General features: G+C 42.2%; 1 protein-coding gene across 1 annotated transcript in view; it reads right to left on the bottom strand.

Moving 5' to 3' along the window:
* Positions 1-951: 951 nt before the first annotated feature.
* Positions 952-16,547, bottom strand: part of LOC117373860 (uncharacterized) — a 54,246-nt gene continuing 38,650 nt past the window's right edge. Inside the window, exons 19-27 of the mRNA XM_055223196.1 lie at positions 11,978-12,067; positions 11,161-11,430; positions 10,752-10,922; positions 9,990-10,167; positions 8,354-8,470; positions 4,319-4,603; positions 2,778-2,998; positions 1,836-1,891; positions 952-1,067 (exon numbers count right to left, since the gene is read on the bottom strand). Coding sequence (XP_055079171.1) covers positions 1,853-1,891; positions 2,778-2,998; positions 4,319-4,603; positions 8,354-8,470; positions 9,990-10,167; positions 10,752-10,922; positions 11,161-11,430; positions 11,978-12,067 — 1,371 coding nt within the window. The 3' untranslated portion in view covers positions 952-1,067; positions 1,836-1,852. The remainder of the gene's footprint in view (positions 1,068-1,835; positions 1,892-2,777; positions 2,999-4,318; positions 4,604-8,353; positions 8,471-9,989; positions 10,168-10,751; positions 10,923-11,160; positions 11,431-11,977; positions 12,068-16,547) is intronic.

Below are 16,547 nucleotides of genomic sequence, written 5' to 3'. Positions count from 1 at the left end.
GATCATTATGTTATAATTTTCACATTTTAACACAAAATATTTGATCTAAAATCACTTGTCCGAGGGTCCCCTGGGTTTGACTTTGTGGCGGGGCTGTTCCGGTTTCTCCTTCCAGTAAATACATGTACTGGACTCCCCTGAAAATGAGATTTCAAATTTCAGCAAACTTTCCTGGTTGAATAAAGAAACTGCAAAGTCAAATTTTCCCAATGCAACAATAGTTTGTCAAATGCAACACATCTGAAGTGACAGTTTATTGTGCCTGTAGTAGAGACATGGAAATGTGTCTACTACATTTGACCCATCCATGCAGCAGGGTGTCAACTGGAGGATTTTACTGATGGCGCATGTTTTGGGTTGACAGTGAAACCAGAGGAAACCCGCTCAGACAAAGTCAGAAATAACACTCAGCACTTGAACCTGCAATTTTCTTGTTGTTAGGCAAATGTTCTAATATATACTGTCTCTTTTAGATGTTATTTCAGTTACATATAGAGTGGTCTCACCCTTTTGATGCATTAAACAGCACGTGAGCAGCAGAAACAAAACAGCATCATAACATTACACATAATTCATAATAAAATGATCCCAAACAGGACAAACACACATGCACATTTTAGAGCTGAACCTGCAGAAAAGACGACAAAACCATAGCATTTTCACATGATAAGACTGTGGACCAAATCACAAGTTACACAGTTAAACATTGAATAACAATAAATAAAATGTAATCCATGGTATATTATTGATCTGTTGTGGTAAAGAATTGACAGTTTCTGGAAAAAAAAATTTGAAAAAAATGGTGGATTCAGTAAAAAAAAAAAAAAGTGCTGGAAATATTTCTTGTGAGTGATATTCTGAACAAAATGTCTCTGTTCAAATAAAGCAAAAGAGAGGGGAAAAAAAACAAAATAAACAATAGACTTCAAGAACTGCGCAGCATTGTCTTCAAAACTGTGTAACTGGCACACAAATGAATTGAAGTAATAATAAATAAATAAATAAAAAGTGAATTGAAGTTTCAGTCTATCTTCAGAAATCCAACACAGCTCTGGAGCAAAACAGTTCTGTAAAAATTATAAAGAAAGTCATTATTATTTACTAATTTATCAAAGTGACAGTGATATTTCGAGGGGTATTTTACTTCTATTGGGTATGAACTGCTAACACATAACTCTATGTTATTTTTACTGATTTGAAAATACTGTACAGTCGTCCCTCGCTATATCGCGGTTCACCTTTCGCCGCCTCGCTGTTTTGCCGATTTTTTTGGTGCAATTTTACATGTTTTTTTCCTGTGTTTGAACATGCATTGTGTTCTGCGTTCTGATTGGTAAGGAACTGTAGACCATTGTCCATCAGTCTCCTCCGTGCCTTGTCCCCTGTACAGTACAGAATGTGTTCAGACAAATTTACATAAATGTTGGATCGCAGTGTGACTCTGAAGTGCTGTATGTTTGTAAGTTTTCTCCCACTAACAAAATCACTGCACATCGCATTAGGTTTGTGAAGTTGTAGTGTATTGTTTTGTATCCTGATCTTGTAGATTTATGGAAATTTGTCATGTGGGTTCATGGGTGATGTGGGCTTGTGAGTTAAGCATTGGACAAAATCGTACTACTAACCGTAAAGAGGGTCTGAATAGGGGTAGCCTGCAAGAGAGCGCTAGATTATTCAAACATGCATGGATGGCATATGACAAACTCATCGTTATGGCTTTGCTCCTGTCCTGCCTTGTTTTTATCATCTCAAAATGCTCTAAGATCCATAGTTACAGTAGTATGTAGATTTAAACAGTTGCAAAACACAGATACATGATAATCATATGATCTCACCTCAAGCCAGCTTGTCTTTAGACCTCAGTGGATTTCCCAATGGCAGATTTGTCTCCCTGTAACACATGATCAAAATATTACTTTGCACTTATGAAAGAGAAACAATAACAATACATAATGCTTCAAGGTCTTGTATTTTATCACCATACAGTTATTGTACTTTGTTTCTTTTATTTTATCTTATAGTATTAACGGGTTTCTGCTTCCTGCTATATGTAACATTTTGAGGATTTTTTCCAATTCAAAGGCTATATTTTGATTCAAATTGTTAATCGCTATGGCAGTGCTCCAAGTTTTTCATCATTCTGAAACCCATGGAGTTTTGTACAGCTATGGTCAGAGGAGTTTTTAAAGTCGTGCCACACAGATAACATGACACTACCTCCGCAGGTAAAAGAGGAAGGAGCAGCTTCAGAGTGTGAGAAGAACTGCTGTGGAGGACTTTGTTGTCTGCATTTTACCCAATGTTTCAGTGCCCCTGGATTAAAACTATCTAAAGCTGTGGAGACGCTACTCTACTCTACCAGGAGTCTTCTCAGGTGAACCTAGCTGGAGGCTACTAAAACAGAATACCCAGAGAGAACCCACCCAGGCAGAGGCAGAACATGCAAACTCTAAATATAGTCCAGGAATCAAATTGTAAGGTCCACTTTATTTATCCCCCAAGGGAAATGTATTCTCTCTATTTGATCCTTCAAGTAGTGTCATTGGGGCGACCTGCACAGCTCTCAGGGACCCATCTCCAGATCTTGAGTTAGTCTTGGTCAGGACTACTGTATGTCAGGACAACATGTTTTGTGTTGATGGGGGAAACCCACTTAAACAGAGAAAAATTGAAACGCCACACAGGCTCAGGGAGCCTTGGAGTCAAACCTTGCTGTGCAGCGTGAATGTTAGCCACTGTGCCATTGTGCTGCCTTGAGGACTTTGCAACTGTATTACCTGGACAGTGGGTAGGCTCTGGGACTTGTGCACTGGTGCTGGCCCTCTCCTGGACAGGGCAGGGGAGCTGGGGGTCCTGAGGCTGGGGGTTCTGCACAGAGAGCCCCTGCGGGAGAGGAAGGAGGAGGGGGAGTCGACCACCTCTGCCCCCAGAGCAGACAGACAGCTCACATCAGAGCTAAAGATGGGAGCACAGTCCCCCGAGGAGTCCGTGCTGTCCACTGGAAAAAACAAAACAAACAAAAAAAAAACAGGGAAAAACATGGAAGTTAGATGTGTAATAAAGGCGCTGCGGCTGATTTTTATTGTCTTAAAACATGAAAACAGAACTAGTTCATTTCAAACATTTTCTAGTGGCTTATTCTTTACTTTCTTAAAGCATTCTGACCAGCCTAATGATTCACCATGATGAATTTATAATGACTCTTTACATATTTCAGAGGCCATGATGGTAATGCTAACAAACACTCACATACTAACAGTCCACTTCCCGGTTCTCGAACATTAAAATACTTTTTAAAGGCATGGTATGCAACTTTCTGGAGGTGCTGCATGATTCCATGGAAATAGAATGTTAAAACCATACTTTGTAACATTTTCTATGGATATAGATAAGTTTTATGCCATACTTTTGAAGATTCTGGGCAAAGCAGCAATATTTCTGTAGAAATAAGAGTCAGGTTTGTGGGCATGCAAGCCCTCACACAGTGAGGATGCATGTTTGTGTGTTTTTTAGTGCAGTAAACACAACAATACTGAACAAGATGTTTTTATTTAGGTCTCCTTTTTTAGCAAAAAGTCAAATACTATGGCTTTAATTAGATCCAGCAATATCACATTCATTTTATTGAATTAAGGTGCACTTTGTGCATTTTGATGATGGAAACCAGCAGAAACCCAGACACAGGAAAACTGAAAATGGGACATTAAAGCCGTGCCATTGTGCAACTTTTCAGGGTTTGGGTATATTTTGGATTAAGAATATTAGCATTTTTGCACTATATAACCTTTTGGGTGAAGTCTCCCACCTTCGTCTCCATGGAGATCTTATTACCTGGAATGTTCCACAATATGGCATTAAAGGTGTCTATCTCCATGAAGATAGATATGCTCCACACACTCCCCCATAGGAGGTCTCCATGGAGTTGGTGATAGCATCAGGCCAAATTGCAGGTCAGATCTGTGGAGAGGAGACTCCACTCAAGAATCCAAATTTTTCAATATATTTTTTGTATCAAAACAAGCTAGATACATTAAATGCCATACTGTGGAAAATTCCAGGCAAAATGAGGAGATCTTCTTCAACTTTCTCCATGATGCTGAGCTTCATTAAGTTTATGTCAGGAGAATCCAGCTTGAGGATGAGCATCAATGTGGTAGACCATATGAAACCCACCCGGTCTCAGGAAAAAAAATGAATTTAAACTTGTGACCTTCTTGCTGTGGGGCGATACTGCCAAATATATCACTAACTCTTTGTATGTGAAATGCTTTTTCAGGTTATAAACATTCTTATTTACTGAACAGTAGTTAAGACTCACAGAGGGGCAGCGGTGGTCTCCAGCTCTCACAGCGGTGCAGGAGGTGCTGGTGCAGGTGGAGGTTGTTCAGTTCATTCTCTGCCACAGCTTCAGGTGACGAGCACCCCAGCCCCCCAACCCCTGGCTCCACCCCTGGACAGATGTTTCCATGGTAACCAGCAGAGGGGAGGGATCCACGACCAGATGAGGAGGAGGACTGGCTGAGGGTGGTGGAGGTAGTGCTTCCGGAGCCGATGGAGTTTGGGCGCGGGACTAGACCCCTGTGTGAACAACAGGCCACAGGGACTGACCACATGTAGCCACAGAGGTACAGAGGTTAGAAAGAGGACTGTTAGTATCAACCTCACATAGCATCTATTTGAAAGAAAGAAAACATATTGTGGAAAATGTACTTTTTTGACTTTTTAACCATGTTATTTTGTTATCTCATCAAAAACACGTGTATCATTAATCCATTAATTCTTTCATGTTCTCTGAGCACAAAAAAATCACAGGTAAAATATCTAAATGTGATTCTCTTACAAGCATTTATTTATATCTAGATTTAGATTATAAAATTTGCAATTTAAGTATTAATAATAGGATTCTGTCCCTGTTTTAAGAACATCCAGAAGAATTTACAAAAAGACTGAAATATGAACTAATTTCAGAACACGTTTGTACAGATCTAAACTACAGGGTTAGCAATTTTTTATGCAGAATAATTATGATTTGATTTTGATTAATCTTACAGCCCCACAAGAAGCCATCGCCAGGCTCATTCTATGGTCACATTGACCCACACATTCACTACAAACACATGGCTGTACTAGTATAGCATTTACGGGAGATACGGACTTGATTTGTTTATTTTGCCATTGCTCATTCATGTTGCTGACAGCACAGGGAGCAGAGGCTAAATGCCTCATCGGCAGTGGAGGTGTAGTTTATTTAAAGTATATTTTCCAAATGCAGACGTTATTTAAAGTTAGAAAATGTGAAACACTGGTCCCAAGGCGACAAGGCAAAAGCAAGTCACAAGAACGCACAATATGTGTTCTTTAATCATTATAGTTACACATAGTGTACTGTGCACTCCATTGTTTTGGGGATTTAAATTTTGAACCAACAAACAAATATCCATCCATGCATTTTCTTCCACTTATCCGGGGCCGGGTTGCGGGGGCAGCAGTCTAAGCAGGGACTCCCAGACTTCCCTCACCCCGAACACATCCTCCAGCTCCTCTGGTGGGACCCCAAGGCGTTCCCGGGCCAGCCGAGAGACATAGTCCCTCCAGCGTGTCCTGGGTCTTCCCCGGGGCCTCCTCCCGGTGGGACATGCCCAGAACACCTCCCTAGGGAGGCGTCCAGGAGGCATCCTGAGCAGATGCCCGAGCCACCTCAGCTGGTTCCTCTCAACGTGCAGGAGCAGCGGCTCTACTCCGAGCTCCTCCCGTGTGACCGAGCTCCTCACCCTATCCCTAAGGGTGCGCCCGGCCACTCTGCGGAGGAAACCCATTTCAGCCGCTTGTATCCGCGATCTTGTCCTTTCGGTCATTACCCAGAGCTCATGACCATAGGTGAGGGTGGACGTAGATTGACCGGTAAATCAGCAGCTCCTGCTCCGGTCATACAGGGACCGGACAGCCCTTAGCAAAGAGCCCCGGACCCCATACTCCCACAGCACCCCCCAAAGGACACCACGAGGGACACGGTCAAATGCCTTCTCCAGATCCACAAAACACATGTGGACTGGTTGGGCATACTCCCATGAGCCCTCGAGGACCCGATGGAGAGTATAGAGCTGGTCCAGTGTTCCACGACCAGGACGAAAACCACACTGCTCCTCCTGAATCCGAGGTTCGACTATCGGTCGGATTCTCCTCTCCAGTACCCTGGAATAGACCTTACCGGGAAGGCTGAGGAGTGTGATTCCCCTGTAATTGGAACACACCCTCCGGTCCCCCTTCTTATACAGAGGGACCACCACCCCGGTCTGCCATTCCACAGGCACTGTCCCCGACCGCCACGCGATGTTGCAGAGACGTGTCAGCCAAGACAGCCCCACAACATCCAGAGACTTGAGGTACTCAGGACGGATCTCGTCCACCCCCGGAGTCTTGCCACCGAGGAGCTTGCCAACCACCTCAGTGACTTCAGCCAGGGTGATGGACGAGTCCGCCTCTGGGTCCCCAGTTTCTGCTTCCTCCTCGGAAGACGTGACAGTGGGATTGAGGAGATCCTCAAAGTATTCCTTCCACCGCCCGACAACATCCCCAGTCGAAGTCAGCGGCTCTCCACCGGCACTGTAAACAGTGTTGGTGAAGCACTGCTTCCCCCTCCTGAGGCGTCGGACGGTTTGCCAGAATCTCTTTGAGGCCGTCCGATAGTCCTCCTCCATGGCCTCCCCGAACTCCTCCCAACCCCGAGTTTTTGCCTCTGTGACTGCCCGAGCCGCGGCACGCTTGGCCCGCCGGTACTCATCAGCTGCCTCAGGAGTCCCACGAGCCAACAAGGCTCGATAGGACTCCTTCTTCAGCTTGACGGCATCCCTTACTTCCGGTGTCCACCACCGGGTTCGGGGATTGCCGCCGCGACAAGCACCACAGACCTTACGACCACAGCTACGAGCAGCCGCATCGACAATAGAGGTGGAGAACATGGCCCACTCGGAGTCCATGTCTCCAACCTCCCCCGGGATCAGGGAGAAGCTCTCCCGGAGGTGGGAGTTGAAGACCCCCCTGACAGAGGGCTCCGCCAGACGTTCCCAGCAGACCCTCACAATGCGCTTGGGCCTGCCAGGTCTGTCCGGCTTCCTCCTCCGCCAGCGGATCCAACTCACCACCAGGTGGTGATCAGTTGACAGCTCAGCCCCTCTCTTCACCCGAGTGTCCAAGACACGCGGTCGGAGGTCAGATGACACGACAACAAAGTCGATCATCGACCTCCGACCTAGAGTGTCCTGGTGCCATGTGCACCGATGGACACCCTTGTGCTCGAACATGGTGTTTGTTATGGACAAGCTGTGACTAGCACAGAAGTCCAATAACAAAACACCGCTCGGGTTCAGATCGGGGAGGCCGTTCCTCCCAATCACGCCCCTCCAAGTGTCACTGTCGTTACCCACATGGGCGTTGAAGTCCCCCAGGAGAACAACGGAGTCCCCGGTCGGTGCACTGTCTAGTACCCCTCCCAGGGACTCCAAGAAGGCCGGGTACTCTGCACTGCTGTTTGGCCCGTAGGCCGACACAACAGTGAGAGACCTGTCCCCGACCCGAAGGCGCAGGGACGCGACCCTCTCGTTCACCGGAGTGAACCCCAACACGCAGTGGCTGAGCTGTGGGGCAATGAGCAAGCCCACACCAGCTCGCCGCCGCTCCCCGCGGGCAACGCCAGAGAAATGGAGAGTCCAACCCCTCTCAAGAAGTTGGGTTCCAGAGCCCAAGCTGTGCGTGGAGGTGAGGCCGACTATATCTAGCCGGTAACGCTCAACCTCCCGCACAAGCTCAGGCTCCTTCCCCCCCCAGCGAGGTGACATTCCACGTCCCCAGAGCTAGTCTCAATGTCCGGAGATCCGGTCGTCGAGGTCCCCGCCTTCGACTGCCGCCCGGATCTCTCCGCACCCGCCCCTCATGGCTCCTCCCGCAGGTGGTGGGTCCACGGGAGGACGGCCCCACGTCGTTCCTTCGGGCTGGGCCCGACCGGGCCCCGTGGGGAAAGGCCCGGCCACCAGGCGCTCGCTGCCGAGCACCCACCCCAGGCCTGGCTCCAGGGTGGGGCCCCGGTAACGCCAGTCCGGGCGACGTAACTGGCCTCGTTGTTTCTCTATTCATGTTGGGCTTCTGAACCGCTCTTAGTCAGACCCGTCTCCGAGGACCTGTTTGCCATGGGTGACCCTACCAGGGGCATGAAGCCCCCGACAACATAGCTCCCAGGATCATTCGGGTGCTCAAACCCCTCCACCACGTTAAGGTGGCGGTTCGGGGAGGGGCAAACAAATAAACCAGATATTAAAATGTTATACTAATCCTGTATCTAGAAGTGGAGGAGTCTTACTTCTTCCCGGCAGGCTGCAGTTCACCGCCCGGTCACAGATGGCAGTGTCGCTCGGCTGGATGTCCAGAAATGGCTTGTGTCCGATTCCCATGAACACTCTCTCCTGTAAGCGCATCTCTGAAACACATGAATCACAGTAGAATCATGTTATTATTATTATTCACATTTATGAACCCAATAAAGAAATGATAGAAGAAATTAGTAGAATTGTAGAAACAAACATATCTTCAATATCATTGGTGTTCACAAAATAATGTGCAATACATAAAATACCATTTTAATACTTTGCTATGACATGTACATGATTGACATTTGAGCGTTATATCCTGACATATAACCCTCACTTATTTAGGTATATAACATATTTGATAACAAAAATCTGTGGTGGGTAAAGTACCACAAAGTTGTACTCAAGTAAGCGTAACAGTACTTCAATAAAAATATTACACAAGTAAGAGTAAATGTATGTACCTAGAAAAGTACTCTGAAAAGTACATCCAAGCAAACAAAGGAAACAAAGAGAACGACCAAAACTGAAGAAGCGGCTCAGATGAGCAGCCAAACGTCTTCACTCCTACAACGTTTTGTCCAATTGACAGATTTACTTTTGGCTTTTGCTCTGAAAACTACAGTTTCTTTAAAAAGTTACACATTAAGTAATGTACCTGAGTACAGCCCACCTCTTAATCTGTAGCTAGCTTGTATGCCTTCTGATTGGCTGAGTCATTCATCAAAACTGAATCAATTTAAATGTTGGTCCATTTGTCTTCTGCAGTGATTCTTATTAGTTTTAGTTGTATTGTATTCCTTTAGCAGATATTTTGGTCATTTTTCAAATGGTGATGCTGCTGTACATGTGCACCCAATTTTCAAATCAAGCTGTTTCAAATTAAACACAGTATGTTTTTCAGTTTCATTCTTCAAATGTGCTTATGAAACATCACCTGTTCGTCTCATGACCCACTGGACCACAGGGGAATATGATGCCATTGTGCCTCTTGTGATACGTTTGTGGTGGTACATCTCACTGCTTCTCACACACTTCACCGTGTGACCCAAAATATTTCTCATCATATGAGTCGTGTGACACGTCACCAACACAAACAGTGCATACCACATTTAAAAATACAGTCGTATAGGGTTGGCATTCATGTGATGCTATATCATTGTATAGGTCTTATACATAGTTTAAAATTGACCTGGAAGACAGCTAAGTATCCTGAGGTATAAACAGACTGTAATGGATTGGATTGTTGTGAGTCAAGCAAGTATATGCATAGTTTAGTTTATGCTGTTTTTGCAAACCTAACCTTCAATAAAACCTAAAAAACTTCAACTTGTTCAATTTGTTATTGAAAAAACAAATCCGCACTCATATAGTAAAGCACTAACTGCCCTTCACCTGAGATATACAACATAATATAACAGCAAGCTAACAGCACTGATCTGACTTTCTGGTTTGCAGAAAATAAAAATGAATTTTGATCCTTAGTGCTGCTTTAAAAATATATCTGTACCAGGTAAAGACAAATGTTACTATTACAGCACCTTTAGTCTTTATTGTCTTATCCTTCACACTTTATTCTTCCATCACACAGCTGTAGTGGCCTGTGTCCTCGTTAGATCAGCGGTGTACCTCTGCTATGGTTGGCCTGGTTCCACAGGATTCTCTCCAGGTCCATGGTCCAGGCCCTCTTTACTTCCACACTAGCTGCTCTTAGCGTGTATGTGTCCTCCGACTTCCTCCGACGGAACCAGATCTCAAAGCACAACCCGCTCAGGGACGAGTTATGGGTCATGCCTATGTCACTGGTCTGAAAAAAAAAAACAGCAGGACAAGTGAATTTGAAAAATGTCAAATGAATGGTTAGCATATGCAATCAGAAAGTGATTTTGTACACTTTTAAAATGCAAATTATTGTCTGAAAATGTATTGTTGTGAAAAGAGCTTATAAAATCATTGCAGTGAATGATGAGGATGCTCAGAATGCATTAGGAGAGTAAGAAATAACCACTGCAAAAGTCCTGGGTTTATGTTTAGTTTTTAAGAGCAGGGATGAGCGATACATGGATTCCAATATCGGTATTGCCATTATCGGTAGAACTTTAACATATTGTTCATTATAAATATTCGATACTGGTATTTGATACCAGTCTGTGTGTCCATGTATGTATATGTCTTTTTGAACGGACTTATGATTAACAATGGAAATAGAAGAGTGTTATAAGGCTGTATGTTATGTACATGTATGTTATATTGTATCAGCAAATATCAGTTATTGGCCACGGCAGCAAGCTAAATATTGGATATCAGTTTCATTTGAAAAATCCATATCGGATAATCCCTATTTAAGACAGTAAAAAAGTGCATTTAACCCTCCGATTACAGGAGTGAGACCTTAAAGGACTGCTTGTAGACGTAGACGTCATTGCCCACATCGGTCTTCTTGGTTTTGCTGAAGAGGATGAGCTCCTCAAACAGGAAGACGCGGCGCACACACTTCTTCTTCCTGAACAGCACAGTGAACTCGTCCTGTCGGATCAGCTGGCCCTGCTCCTTCAGGTTCACCTGTGGGACATGGAGGAGAGTTTACAGTTATGTTTAAAGGTGTCTCTTCTTGTCATTACACATTTTAAAAGGCATATATTGCTGTACTGCCTCAAAAAATAGATTCTTAATGGAAGTAAGCAACTATGTTAACAACTACAATAATCCTCTATAATAAAGATGTCCAGGCTGAATTCCTGCTCCATTTATTTGAGTAGGCCGTTGTGCACATAAAGGTGCACATAAAAGTGTGACTTACATCACAGTCCCTGATGGCGTCCATAGTTAGAAGGTCGTTGCCGTGTCTCATCTGGAAGCGGACTAGGTCAGCTGCAGCCTGGATGTCTGCTCTGTCTCTCTCCCTCTCTGCACGGGTGTACTCAGGCACATAGACCCCAGGCCCATACAAGGACGAGCTCACCAGAGACAGCATGTCCTGCAGCAGTAGACTGTACTTACTGATCCTCTGGATGGGCCTGAGGAGGTAAGACGACAGGTCCATGTGGTCCCCCAGCTCCTGCTGCTTCTTCTGATGGACCACGCAAGCATGAGTCAGCCCCAGTAAAATTAGTGCATGCACATGAAAAAAACAAACAAACTTAAAACAGATAAAGATATGAACACATTGTTAATTCATGGTAGAAAAACACTTTTAATAGCCTTAAGACGTAATTCTTAAGTACTTTATTAAGAATATTTCCAACTTAATAACCACGTAATTAATACACTACGCCTAACCCCTTAAATAAGGAGTTACTAAGCCTGAATCATTCATAATATACAATTTATTCATCATGAATTAAGTCTTTGTTTATGTTCTATTAAGGTGTAGTTATTATAAAGTGGTATCCCCAGCATCTAAATCAGGTAAAATATCCCACGCCAATAAACACATTTGATGGTGCGGTTGGAGATCTGCAGAGCCACAATGAACCACAATGAAAAATAAGATGGACCAGATTCTACCGTCTGAATATAACCAGAAGTCTTTTTTCATTCAATATTCAATGTTGAGTATATGACAAACTTCTACAAAAAAACAAAAGTCTTTCTGAGAGCAGCAGACATGAGCAGACCTTGAAGATGTCGTGGCGTCTGTGGAGGATCAGTACATCAGACTTGGGCTTGTTCTTACTGTAGAGAGCGTACAGGCCAAAGCTCTGACTCTGAGGAGAAAGGAGATACAGTGAGGAAAATAAGTATTTGAACACCCTGTGATTTTGCAAGTTCTCCCACTTAGAAATCATGGAGGGGTCTGAAATGTTCATCTTAGGTGCATGTCCACTGTGAGAGACATAATCTAAAAAAAAAAATCTGGAAATCACATTGTATGATTTTTAAATAATTTATTTGTATGTTACTGCTGCAAATAAGTATTTGAACACCTGTCTATCAGCTAGAATTCTGACCCTCAAAGACCTGTTAGTCCACCTTTAAAAAGTCCACCTCCACTCCACTTATTATCCTAAATTAGAAGCACCTGTTTGAGGTCGTTAGCTGCATAAAGACAACTGTCCACCCCATACAATCAGTAAGACTCTAACTACTAACATGGCCAAGACCAAAGAACTGTCAAAATGCACAAGAGACTAAATCGTAGACCTCATACAGGGTGATTTCCAGATTTTTTTTAGATTGTGTCTCTCACAGTGGACATGCACCTAAGATGAAAATTTCAGACCCCTCCATGATTTCTAAGTGGGAGAACTTGCAAAATCACAGGGTGTTCAAATACTTATTTGCCTCACTGTAAGACCAACATGAGAGGAACAAAACTCAGATTTATACACATAAAACATGGTCAAATGCGTGATATTACTACTTAGGAATTGTACGAGATAGATATGAATTGCACATTAGTTCCCTAGATATTTACATTTTCGACCAGAACTAGGCCCCATTTGTCAATAAACATACAGAATTTGGAGTTAAACAGGGGACAGTTTTTGAGGCGATATATATACAGGGGACCTCAAATACATATGACACCTTTTGTAGGATGTGTTAAAATCCAAAGATAAGACCCATATAATGCTGTAGACAGTGGACAAAGATAACTTTTTTTCCCCAAATAAGTGTGTGTTAAAGTAAATGGTGTCATGTCTCTTCCTGAAATTTACAGGTGATACAGTCATTGTCTCTTAAAAGACAATGGGAGCAGTCACAGACCTGTGGTGGATGATTTTACTGAATGGTGTGAGCGCTTTTATTTGTTCAAGGCAAAAGACATGTTGATAGATGTTCGAAAGTCGCCCCCTAGTGGTAATCCAGGGAAAGGAAGTTGAGATTGTCTCTGAATATACATATTTTGGAAAGATTATTGACAACGCTGTACACTTTGAACCAAATGCCGCTGCTACGTGAAGAAAAGTGAAGCAAAGGCTGTTCTTTTTAAGGAAAATGAATGTTTTTAATGTTAGTAATGTTCTTAATCAATTCTTGCCTTTAATAATAATAATAATAATTAAAACTGCAAGCAGTGATAAAGGCCCTCGCCACCCCTTGCGACCATGGGGTACAGGCCACAGTGAAGATCCTGCATTTCGTTCCCACTTACATCGCCCCTCCCCACAAAATCAGCGTCTCAGTAATACTACTCCATTCATTCCAATTAGACCATTTATGACATTGTCACACCTGCACGGTTGGAAATAAAGTTATGTCTTCATTGGCTTTTTTGTTTAGTCTGATGAGAGGAATATGTGTACCAAATTTCAATGGTCTATGACAAAGTAATTATTTTTCATCCCAGTTAACTAAATCCCATGTATTTCAATGAGAAATGTCAGACTTTTGCCATGGCAACACCTTTGAAAATAGAGGTATATTCTCATTGGCTTTTTTTGTTCAGTAAGTCAATAGGGATGTCCATGCCAAATTTCAAATGTTTGTGACAAAGAAATTTTTTGCATACCATTAAAAGGTTCAAGGGGGCGCTGTGGAGCAATATAATGTCTGACCTGTGTAAATTGTATATCTATGCGTTCAGATCAACACTTTGAAAAAAAAAGTATATTCATGCCGGGAAATAGGACACTAACTGTGTGAGTTACACACAATTAAAAACTTTTAAAAATTGCTTTTTTCTTTGCAGGCTGGCCACACCCATATTTTATGACTTATAAAATTCCAAAAGAGTTGCTTATAATCCCACATGGGTCTAGTTTATTTTGACCAATTTTCATGTTTCTTGAATGAAAATCCAAGGCGAAAAAAATTAAAATGTGAGAGGTAAAATTTTGAAAAAATGGGGTTCCGTCCACAATGGCCGACTTCCTGTAGGGTTTAGGGTGGCGTCATAATATAATTTTTTACTTGTCTTGACATGTTCTATGTTTGTACCAAATTTCATTTATCTACGATGAAAAAGGTCTCTCATTGTCACAATGTATTTCAAATTTTGAGGTGGCGCTATTGAGTCATTTTGAAACATTAATTTTTTTGAACATCAAAATAATAAATTTTTCACCAACCTTGAATTTTGGGTCCAATAAAATTGACTTTTCGTTAACGTTCAGGGGGTCAAAAATGGCTTCAAAGTTGCGACCAAAATAATAAAGAATAATAATAATAATGGAAACGCATTTTCCACCCATTATCTTTCTCCTAAACCATAACAGATACAGTCATGTGACTTTCTCATATTGTGCCCCATCACAAATAAGGCTCCTGTGAATTTTTTCACAAGTCCACAACAAATCGATTGTCTTCTATGAATTTTTGAAAATGAAATTTGAAGAGGGCGCTAGAGAGCCATTTTGTGAGAGAGTGCCTTGATTTGCATATCATTGCGTTCAGCTCACAAATGTGCATAAACGCTGTATTAGCGTTTTCCCAACAGAAAATGTGTGAAAGAGAAATATTTTATTGAAATTTTCCAAAAATTGCAATTTTGTTGAAAATTCACCCTGACCACACCCAAAGTCATAATCAAAATGTAATTGATAATCTTTAATCACACATGGGTTTAGTGGGATTTGGCCAAATTTGAAGTGGTTGTGATGAAAACTGTGTGAGAAAATGTCCTGAATGTGAGGGTGTGCACTTTTGTCATTCCCGGGTTTGATCCAATATGGCCGACTTCCTGTACATTTTAGGGCGGGGCCATAATATCATTTTTGTCATGTCCTGACATGTTCTATTTTTTGATGTGAGTTTCAGGTTTTTACGTTAACTTTTTTCCGGTCGGGCTCCCATTGGCCCCATGAAAATCAAAGTTTGAGGTGGCGCTACCGAGTTGTCTTTCGTTATTTTTTCTCGGGGTCTTTGTGGCAATTAGAGCTCGTTGAGTTTTAATTTTTGACACCACTCACTGCCATGTCGGGGCGTGTTTACTACTGGATTTTTGCCATTTTCCATGCTCCGGACGCGGTTTTAATGAGTCCCTCGCCGGGACGTAGTCCCAGGCTCGGGCCAAATAATAATAATAATAATAATAATAATAATAATAATAATAATAATACAATTAAAGGCTTACAGCAGCCCCAGCTGCATGAGCTCTAAAGCTAAAAGATGATTTGCAAGGCCAAACAGATATTGGAAAGCCCGAGTTAAACTCCTCCCTTCTAGATGGCAGCTGAAAATGCCCTGAATCAGAACTCAGTGAGCCAGGATGTCCTTTATATGTGAAGTCATATCCAGGATGAATGGTCTCCTAAAGCTCGGGTCAGTGGTGATGAAATGTGGTAACATTTTGAATGTACTTCTGCATCTTCCATGATACGTCTATCGTATTGTCTCTTGTATTGTACTGTATGTGTACTGTGTGTCTGACACTGCTGCAAATCAATTTCACTTTGGTACAATAAATAAATGTAAAGTTGAAAAACGAGAGGGTGGTGAATATCCATCTATCTATCCATCTATCTATCTGTCTGTCTATATCGGGTGGGCAAACTTTTTGACACATGGCCCACAATGGGTTCTTAAATTTGACAGAGGGGCCAGGAGATATATATATATATATATATATATATATATATATATATATATATATATATATATATATATATATATATAATAACGTTAGAGATTTGGCCTGTAACAATTAATGTATTAATGTATAAACATGTATAAACAAGGTTTACCATGACCTATTTTAATATAATTTGGTCATGTTCAGTTCAGTTAATAAGCCCAAAGGGCTGGGTGTGGCCCCCGGACCGTAGTTTGCCTATGTCTGGTCTAACATCAGCTAGCATGGTAGGTTTTGTTTTTCCTTGAGTGATGCTGAAAAGAGGGAGCCACTGTCTGTGTGAATGGTCATGCATGTAAGCATTACACTTCCTCTTACAATTCCTCTAGCATTTATTCAATTATAGGTGGTTTCACTCTCTTCTTGAAATACATGCTTTGTTACTGTGAGTGGGCTTGCCTCTCTACAGATCTGATCTGTAATGTGGCCTTGATTCTTCACCCACTGAAGATAAATATGTTTAATGCCATACTGTCGAATATCCCAGGCAAAGCAATCACATCTGCATATCAAACAGGTCTTCAAAATGAAGAACTTTAGATCACTATTACAAACTGAAAATTAGATTTGAGTGCATTGAAAATGAATATACTCTCTTCCATTGAAAAAAAAAAAAAAAAAAGTATATATATATATATATATATATATATATATATATATATATATATATA

Source organism: Periophthalmus magnuspinnatus, chromosome 7, assembly GCF_009829125.3.
Source record: "Periophthalmus magnuspinnatus isolate fPerMag1 chromosome 7, fPerMag1.2.pri, whole genome shotgun sequence".
NCBI lineage: Eukaryota > Metazoa > Chordata > Actinopteri > Gobiiformes > Gobiidae > Periophthalmus > Periophthalmus magnuspinnatus.
The sequence above is the reverse complement of the archived record's forward strand: the minus strand, read 5'-3'. Positions and strand labels throughout refer to the sequence as shown.